General features: G+C 36.2%; 1 protein-coding gene across 1 annotated transcript; it reads right to left on the bottom strand.

Moving 5' to 3' along the window:
• Positions 1 to 834: 834 nt before the first annotated feature.
• On the bottom strand, positions 835 to 9,938 carry LOC113236655 (pancreatic triacylglycerol lipase-like). The gene is made up of 5 exons (XM_026472817.1): positions 9,807 to 9,938; positions 6,398 to 6,614; positions 5,616 to 5,737; positions 1,091 to 1,213; positions 835 to 882 (listed from the first exon to the last, which is right to left on the bottom strand). The coding sequence occupies exons 1-5, from the start codon at positions 9,936 to 9,938 to the stop codon at positions 835 to 837; spliced, it is 642 nt and encodes a 213-aa protein (XP_026328602.1).
• Positions 9,939 to 10,178: the final 240 nt, after the last annotated feature.

The following is a 10,178-nucleotide window of genomic DNA, read 5'->3' as shown; positions in this document are numbered from 1 at the left end:
TGTTCTTATACAAAAGTGTTTGCGTGAATTTGTTCAACTGTCAAAGTTCCGACTAAAGTGCGAATGTGGGTTCTGGAGTTTCATTTGCGAAAATATAATAATTAAATTTGTTTGAGTTTTTATCGTTAGTAATTATTATTAAATATTTAATACAAAAAATATTAGGTTCCATATTATATTACCGTGACAAAGGGACATGAAAATAGTCAGAAACGTTGGTTTCCAAATATACACGAATGTACTAATTTCCAATACTATTTCATTATTATGTTTATATATTCGACGCGTAGACGCATAACTTGTTCTTCCTATGGAAGAAAGCGATTGCATTTTTAACCTCTTTCACATCATATTTGTCTCGGTCAATAATTCAAATATAACATGTCACAGTATAACGTCGAACGAATTTATTAATCTTATGCATTGATTTACAAATAAATGGACGACGGGTCTAATACAAAAACCACGAAAAAATGTCCCAAGTCAACCTATTCGAAATTTAAATTGTTCGGTCATCGCAGTATCGCACTGTCCGTAGAACAAATGAAGACTAAAGCGGAGTGTCGCGCTCTGTATACGATTTTAGCGCCTTACAAGTGCGGACACTTTTTAGCGCGGACCCGACGTCCATATAATTGTAAGTCAATGATCTTATGGCTCAATTTACGGTGCCGCGAAAGGGAATATAAGCGAGCTCCTTAATGAAAGTGTATATAGCATAATTAACTCAATGTCGATTGTGTAACATACAAACTAGATAAAGGGTTGAAAGAAGAAGCGCGATTTGTTTTCTGGTTCGTATATAGTATGTATGTTAAACAATTAACATAAAGTTCATTGTGCTATGGTTACAAAAACTCGCTTCAATTCCGTTCCGCAGCACTGTAAATAATAATAATAATAACCATTTACTTCAGACATTCATAATTTATAAAAGTTTGTTAGGGAAAAACTTAAATATATTATTTACAGATAGATTTAGTAGCAGTACAGCTCCTTGTGAAAGAGTTCGTCCAGGGGCAACTGCCATCTTACCTATTTCTGCTGCCATGTAGTAATGTGAGCATTACTGCGTTAGAAAAATTCTTACCTTAACAAAATCCTTAAAACTAGGACATGCAACGCCAATATATTCGCATTCTGGCTTTATCAGGGCCTCGATGTAATATTTCAAACTCCGTTTGTGAGAGCAGGCAGATAACGTTTGACCCAACTGTAAGCATGTCCTTGGTAATTATTTACTATAAAAATTAACTTTTTTACATTGCGTCTATGTCCTGAAGTAACATAAGTAATAATAATAATAACGCACACACTCAACATAGCCCCGCACTAGGGAAACCCTGTGTCGCGGGTGCCATGGACACATACATAGACAACCACAAATTACACCCAAAGTCACGAGAGAAATAAATGTAGGCCCTACACATATTTCTCCCGGCCTGGAAATCGAACCCAGGACCTCTGCATGGCAGTCCGGCATGGTAACCGTTCGGCCACAGAGGCAGTTAAATAATAATATATACGACCATTTGGTTCTGAGTAGATCAGTTTGAAGAAAGGCGTGTAAGCGAGTCACCGGAGGAGAAACGGGAAAAACTATTTTGCTAGATCAAATGGTTTAAGTAAAGTTTGTATGCTTCTTTAAAAAAATTGTAACATGTTTCTCCGTGTTCTCATGTAAGTGACTTATTTATAATTAATTCTTAGTCAAAATAACCTTAAGTATGTACTATTAAATAAAGGTCTTACAAAAATATACGATATACCTAAATATATTGTCTAAAGAATGCAAATTTTTTGCACGATAGAATGTAGTAGTTCTAGTAAATATTTATTTATTTTCTACTACATTTCGGTTATGTGCCCAGCACGCTTCCACAGTTTATCCGATCATATAAACAGTCTAAAATGAAAGAATAAAACGAATTATTTGAGAATAAAATATCAAACTTTGTTCATAATTTTATATGGAGATATTTGTCTTTAAGTACTACAGAGAACCTGCTAAATTTTGAATTCCAACTAAAGCTTACTAATACAAATACTTATTTATTTCACATTTATCTCAAAATTTGCAAATTGCACAGCGATTTAACGACTCGCCGTGCCGCCCGCTGGCCCATCAATGTCAGTCACCATCAGGTGCTTGTCGACGTGGGATCTATGTCAAATTTTCTCCGAATGTTCTTTGTTTATTGATATTAATTTACAGCGCGCGGATTGCGGGACGTCAGGGGCGAGTACCTCACCTTAATGAAACTTAGCTTACGGCTCACAGATAAAGAACTGTGTGCCGTAAAATTCAATTTGTTATAACTTCCATATTGCCTAATTAGAGAATGACGTTTTAAGAAATTTTTAAGCCTATTTGATCTGTGAGACATTACATAAACACAAATTTCAAGCAAACGGCCAGAATTCCTTTACACTTCGCTGTTGCATGCGTAAGATGGTTCTCAGAACCAAACGGTCGGCTAGGGAGTCAGATATCTTAGGGCATCGACTGTACCTATAGCTTAATTGTAAATGATGTACATTTGTGAATGTGTAGAGAAAATAGGTCTCACTGACGGTGAAGGAATAAATTGTGATGAAACCTGTGAAGTTCTCAACCTGCACTGAACCAGCGTGGTGAACTATGGCTCTCTTATTTTGTAGGAGACCCGTGCTCAACAGTGGGTCGTATAATAAGTTGATGATAATATGGTAAGTTTCCTATTTTTGCCTTTAAAATACCTACTTTAATCGTAAATGTTTTAGGAACTATAAAAACATTTAATCGAGGTAACTATGACGTCAAAACCTAATTAACTTACATCAATTAAAGCTCTCGCCGAGGGTTTTGTTGTGAGGGTGATCGGCGAACCGTAAAAATTTCCATAAATTACGCTCTCTTATTTTTGTCGAGGGCCTTACCGATAGAGTGACGAAGGAATGTGGACAAGATGTATTATTGATTCGTACTACGCTTCGAGCATATATATACTTTTTTGTATCATCACAATGTCGTGGCGATGTAGTCGATGGGTACATGTTGCATAGAACGTTTCAATCTGGCCTTGAAAAGGCGAGTAAGAAATTTAATTCAATAGCTATCCGTATTAAGAAGAACGAAGTAAATTCTTTAGAAACGATGTTGTAATCGTATTGACACACTAAACGCTTTTTAAGGACGTAACAATGCGTATCGTAGTCGTCGTCGCCTAGTGTAACTTGTACGCAATATTTTAAGAAAATTGGCAACCATGAAAATTAACGATGTCAAATTCTAACATACGCAGCGTGTCTCAGGTCTATTATAATTAAGTTCAGAATCATTGACGTCCTCTTTCATTGGCGTTCAGACAAAGAAGCAGAAATCGTAAACCTTTTCATTTAGAAAACACATTGCAAATGGCACGATTGTTATTAACAAACATGATATAATATGTAAATGAAAAATACTCAAATTAAGTAGCAGTAAACCTCTTTATAAAAGAATTAATCTAGGGAAGTACTGCCACCATTCCTATTTCTGCCGCCAAGCAGTAATGTGAGTATTTCTGCATTCAGGTTTTCAAGGGTATTGGTGAAATTACAGGCACATGAGCTTTGTCAACTTATGACTCAGGCTGATAAACGCAACGGCTGAATCCCTCAGATAATTGCGATTTAAAACTCTGTTAGGCACAGCAACTGCTATGGAGAAGCGTGTCGCTTAATATCAGGCGTACGACATGTTCGTCCCGTCACCAGAAAAAAATCCCCAAAATTGTCTAACACAAAGTGGAAAAAAGGGAAGTATAGTAATGACAAAATGTCATAAATGTTATTAAATAAATCCATTATTGATTTTTGCGCTTATAACGAAATCAATTTCCGTTAAAACTCTACCAATAGTACTCAGTTAATCAGCGAGACGTCCCAACCATATTGAATTAAGCGCTGGAAGTGCTCCACGCTCTTTGATGATTAAAAGCAATTTGTTAAAGACAGGTAGGGCGTAGTAACCTCGAGTTATTACGCCTATTGTTCCCAACAGAGGCTGCACCAAAAGGTTCAACATTATTAAACATGAACATGGGATTTGAAGGCCTTGAGGTTATGGAGTGACGTAGCCCTCTTTGTTTGTTCTGCCGTATGTATAAAAGGGAGTGCTTAGAGGAACTTGATGATGCTACCATTACATTTCTACCATGGCATATACCAACAAGAAGTAGAACCCATCCCCATATCATTAACGCGCGGCATACTAAGGCCACACGGGCATAAAGTTTTATACGCTTGTTCTTTGTTGCCTCTTTACAATATAGTTTAATGTAATTTTGATCACAAAATTTGTAAGAAAAAAAAAATTTATTATTATTTAATAATATTATTAAATTTCGTTCCTTCCTCGAAACTACAAAACGCGGTATAGGCTCCCTCCTCAAGTGTTGTTTCCTTTGCGATATGACATAAAGTTTTTCAAAAAGGAGTAAACGCCCGACAACTTACAGGCAGCTTCTCTAGTGTTCCAAATGTCCATGTGCGACTATTACCACTTCCCAATAAGTATCTCGAAACTCCTTTGCCGTCTACTTTACATAAAAAAATGTGACTTGACTGCGATGGTTTAACGACACATTTTTGAAACAAATTGGTTTTTATGTTTATGACGGCATACTGTCGTCACATCTTGTAATGAAGACCGCCACAATTCTTTTTATACTTATTTATAATCCTATTACTTTTGCCGTTTTTATTACACATTCCAAATTTTACTGATTTTATTTTAGCCTCCTTCGAATGAAACGGATATCGATGTTGTTTTCATTATTTTATACATTGTGTAATTTGTTTGAAAAGCTCTGTAAGTACTGAATTAGTAATGTTTTCTAGTTTTACTCACTCTTTATTATATATACAGTGCTTTATATTACGTGAAAATGCAAAGAGTGAGTTAATACTCAACCAATATTAAATAACACTCATTCACGAGTTGAGAAGTGTAATCAATTGTTCAAACATGTAATTACAGTACTAAACAAATAAAAAATCACTGCCGTAGTTTTCTTTTATCAGGCAGGCGCTACATCATAATCATCATCAACCTATACTATGACTGCTGGACGTTGACCCGATGCAGTTTGTGTACTCACGTCTTCGAAGAGTCTGATCAATTTTCTCCGACACAGATATTATTCACCACAGCGTTGATTATTTGAAAAAGGTTGAGAACCTCTGCATTACACTTATCTTTCTAACATGATTCGCAGATGTGTGTGATGAGACGATAGTTAGATTAGACGAAATTATAACTACGCACCTAAAGTTACTGAGCATTTGAAATAATCGATTCTGAAGGTTCTAGAATGACGATAGAAATTGCGTAAAGTTAAACGTATTTTATCAACCAGAATATCGTTTGTTTTTTAAATAATCACAGTATAATTTTAAATCATCTAAACGAATAGAAATTTTGCTCTTGTTAAAATGCGAATGAAGTTCGAAGCAATTGCGCAAGAATCTTTAATTAAATTGGAAAGATATGAAAATTGAACGAGAGAACTCTGACGTTTCTTCAATAATGGAGATATAAATCTCTATTATGTTACTGTACAGTAAAATATTTTATGAATACTTCAAAGTACCTGAAGGTCTCCTCGCTTCAGCGAAGTTAATTTTACGTACGTATCTACACAACTGGGCTGGAATCTGCCACTATTTGGATAGAAATCTATATGGCCAATTAAATCTTTGTAGCCTTGACCATCTGCAAAAATAAATTATACCAATTAGTTTGAGATGGTATAATGTACTAAACCAATCACACCAATTAATTACCTGGTCTCATTCCAGGGGAATCCCTGTACTGTGAGTACCAGAGTAACGGAATTTAATCTCGAGCAGTACCTATCCAGAACAGCCAGACCAGAACCAATTCAGAAAAGGTCATTTCCCAAATTGGTTCTGCCGGGAATCGAACACGGGACCTCTTTATCTAGCGCCTACAGAGCAAACCATTGGGTCACCGAGGTCGTTCAATATCAGTATTATAGTCATAAATATTGTTAAAATAGTTTCATACGTAGGAAATTAAACTATTTTTCGGGCTTTGTTACTAGACCGAAATGTTGGTTTGTTTGAAAAAACAAATATACGCTATTTAATTCCGGAAAAATAGTTTAATTTCCTATGTGTAACAATCGCGAAAACCTAAATCTCGATAGTTTCATACGGTTTGGCGGTTTTGAAATTGAACGCTCTTGTAAATAAAAACTTTTTACGTTTGTACCAAGTATAAACTCAATTAAACCCGAAAAGATAAGCTTTTACTCTTGTATCGTCAAAAAAAAGGTATTCTCAAGTCAATAAGCATTACTATATCATCTAGAGCCCACAGATATACGAGGTCTTCGAACTCAACACTCACATGGTTGCGTATGTGTATGTACCACATCAACGTAATCTGCATCATCTCTATGAAGTCTGACAAGAGGCGGCATATTGGCGAAGTACGGGCCAGTAGGGTCCAATGCCGTTATCCTCTGTATTGGCATCAGCTTGCCGATATAGCCGGCTATATGTGCGCCCAATCCGTGACCAATTATATGAAAGGTTTTAGAATAATTTAGGCTCCTTTTGTAATCCTGCTAAATAAATTTATAGTTAATAAAGTTACTGCGTAAAAGATTATTTCAGTGTACGCATTCACGTTCGAGTCCCAAATCAACAGATATGAGTAACGAACATACTCCTACACATATATAATTTTTTTTTCTTGTCATTTTTCATGTTAAATTCAATATTCTTTTGTGGTGGTGAGCGTCGAAATTTTTTTATCATGGCCAAGTGGGTGGTTAGCCAAAAGGTTTGGAAATCTATGCAATGTTAGGATGCCACTATTTAAGAGATAACAGCAAACCCACGCACGGCAGGGGACATAGCACCCGTCAACATCACGTCCATTCTAATGTATTTTTATGTGGTATCTTGTTTTTTATCATACCAAGTGACGGGGCGAACAAGTCGTGAACCGTAAGCGACACGCCTGTCCATAATGTTCAGGTGATGCTTACATTACCGCTTGGCGACAGAAATAGATAAGGTGGTTGATCCTTCCTGGACGAACCCTTTAAAGAGGAGCTCTACTAGTTTCCGCTCATAGCAGCATCAGTTAATGACGGCTCAGTATTAGGCGTACTATATATGACGCGCGTTGACATTATAGGGTTCAACCCTAAGTGACAATTAGTATTGGAAACTGAGGATGATATTTAATAACTATGATACATTAAAAGTTACTTCAAGTTAGACTATTTGTAATTATTAATACAAAGATCGAACACTCAGAAAAAAATCCTTCGATCCGGTCGGATTCGAACCGACGTCTTCTTGCGTACCGTGCCAGACGCTATACCAATTAAGCCACGGAGCGAAACAACGGACCTCACGAATTTTTCTATGTGCTTGCGTCGTGTCTTTGTATTATAGTATATAGTCGTAGCGCCATCTATGAGAAATCTATGAAAGATATATCACCCAGTTAATACCTTTACAGCTACCAGTCCTGGCGAGAGATGTCGCTATTCACTGTATTAATAAAATTTGTATTGAATTGATATTTAATTATTTTTTTGTGAAATCACTCCACTAGTTTGTTATAATTGTTAATACAAAGATCGAACACTCGGAAAAAAGTAGTTAAAAAAAGTAAAAGTAGGAGTAATTTCACAAAAAATAATTGAATATCAATTCAGTAAAAATTTAATTAGACTATTTGTAATTTTTGTGTTTAATTTTTACCAAATATTTTTATGGTATAAATTTATACCAAAGCCGGTTTTCGTTACACCAATTAGCAGCCTAGATTTAAGTTTTCCTTGCACCTGTTTTCTTAACAAAATAAAATAAGTAATATTTTAAGATGGCGTTAATTCAAGACATTTAAATCCGACGAAAAATACATAAATTTGTAGGGTAACCATCTTGAAGTTGAGAATATCAGGTGAACAGGAATAAGCGACCTTTGAATACTTAAATTAGTTTGTATGTTAAATGAGCAATACAAGGTGCTCTCCAAGAGACGCCGTGAAAATAAGCATAAATAAACGCGATTTATTTTGGCGCTTAGAAATAAATTATTTGCTGACGTTTTATCCGATAACACGAGTATTTATAGTGGGTGAGATACGGAGGGTCTACGTAATCCACAGTAGCGAGTTTGTGAAAATACTCGAACAATTTAAATTCAACATCTGTTTAAAATATTTTTTCGTTTCACTTCACTCACTTCTTAATACCAAACAGAGTTCTTGCCATGCGTGTACATGCTATGAATAACAAAATAAAGTATCACAGTCCCATTAAGCTGATACGTGTGTACGCGATCATGGCTTGGTAGGAGTAGTAGCTTTAGTAGCAGTAGAGCTTCTTGGGAAAGAGTTCGTCCAGGGAAGTACTGCCACCTTACCAATTTCCGCCGTCAAGCAGTAACGTCAGCATTACTGCGTTCCGGTTTTGAAGGGTCAGGGTTCTGGTGAAATTACAGGCACCTGGGACTTATCAACTTAAAGCTTACCATCAGGCGCACGACTTGTTCGTCCCGTCACTTGATGTTATTAAAAAAAAGTAAAACTGCAATGTAACACACACGGAGACAATGCTCTCTATAACTTCTTGGAATAATGAAGTAGCCTTGTATCAAGCACATTTACCGTACATGTATCACGTTCTGCACGTTATTGAATCTTGTCAAGTCGTGTGCGGGTTTATTCAATTATCATTTACCACAACGGTGAAGGTAACAACGTTGTACGTATACGCCGTATTTATTTATTTATATTAAAAGGAAGACCAACAGCTTAAATCTAACTTGTATAATAATTGTAACAGCTGAGAGCCAATTACAGATCCTCACAAATAGAAACATTTAACTAACCTATCACTATGAACATAATTTAATACGTAAACCACAAAATGACAACCGCAGTTGGTAGCCTCACTATGAGTGAAAGAAATGCTCGCTCAGTGCTCTCCTCGGCGAAATCGCATTCATATTGAAAAGATCCAGATCAAAAGAAGTACATAGAATGTTAAAATTATTGCTTGCACGCCATATAAACTCATTTTGCCTATATTAAGTACGGGCCGGGGGTAGAACCAAAAGTGAATTGTTTCTCAAGGATTTATAGGGAAATCTAAGTGATATTTGTGATAATAATTCCGGACAATCAATTGAACCTGATGCTATTCTCATTAAGAACATTAGGTCACTAATATCACGACGCATGTCAGGTGGTAAGAGATGATGTGTAAAGAATTTAAAGAAACGTGAAGTCCTCAACCCGCACTGAGCACGCATGCTAAGGCTTACTATCCTTCTTGGCATAACTAAATTAATCGAATTTTTTAGCGAAATTGAGTTATTAACATGTTTGGGAACAGCGAAACGAGATCTACGACCCTCTCTAATCGGTTTTTTAATAACTGATTTAGTTTAAATTTTATTGCAATTAACTTTGTTGAATGTCAGGATGTTTCACTATCATGATATTCAATTTTTTTTTAATTACTCCACTAGTTTTCTATAATTATAAATACAAAAATCGAGCACTTAGAAAAAAATACTTCAATCCGACCGGATTCGAAACGACGTCTCCTTGGAAACCGTGCAAGACGCTTATTATGCTTATGTCTCAATGTGACGGGCGCAGTGGCAGTGGCCCTCAGATCTTTGGAATTGAAAGCTCTGAGTTGCACTGAAACTGCTATGGACAGACATGTCGCTCACCACCAGGGTCACGATTTATTTGTCCTATCACTAGGTATCTTAAACTTACCAATTGTGTCATGAAATGGACAATCTCTAAAGCAACAAGCCTGGCATTTGCCACAGCCTGCGCATAGGGAGGTTCTGCCCCAGCTGCCCAGTTCACCGATACTATGTTCATTTTAGAAGCGTCAGTACTCATTAGGATTCCTCTTGCCAAATGCTAGAAAAACAAACCAATATACATGAATCATCAAACAAGTATTTATATCGCGTCCACTGGAGAGTATTCTAGAGCTGTTAACATGTCGAAAGCAAGCAGAAATACAACTAGGGTGAAAAAAAGTAGATAGATGAGATTCTAAGAAAGTAAATCCCTTATTGAGTTTCTTGCGAGGTGTACAACTGTAGCTGCCTTTCGCATCGATATTCTAATAAATTA

The sequence above is a fragment of the Hyposmocoma kahamanoa genome, unplaced genomic scaffold, assembly GCF_003589595.1.
Source record: "Hyposmocoma kahamanoa isolate Upper Pololo Valley unplaced genomic scaffold, ASM358959v1 92, whole genome shotgun sequence".
NCBI classification, from domain to species: Eukaryota; Metazoa; Arthropoda; class Insecta; order Lepidoptera; family Cosmopterigidae; genus Hyposmocoma; species Hyposmocoma kahamanoa.
The sequence above is the reverse complement of the archived record's forward strand: the minus strand, read 5'-3'. Positions and strand labels throughout refer to the sequence as shown.

Bases quoted from the DNA above. Each gene is read 5' to 3' on its own strand.
- LOC113236655 (XM_026472817.1), bottom strand. From the start codon at position 9,938: ATGAGTACTGACGCTTCTAAAATGAACATAGTATCGGTGAACTGGGCA. The intron at 5,738-6,397 runs GTGAGTGTTGAG...TTATTTTTGCAG, and splicing joins ACATACACATACGCAACCAT to ATGGTCAAGGCTACAAAGAT. The intron at 1,214-5,615 runs GTACTTTGAAGT...ACATGCTTACAG, and splicing joins TGAAGCGAGGAGACCTTCAG to TTGGGTCAAACGTTATCTGC.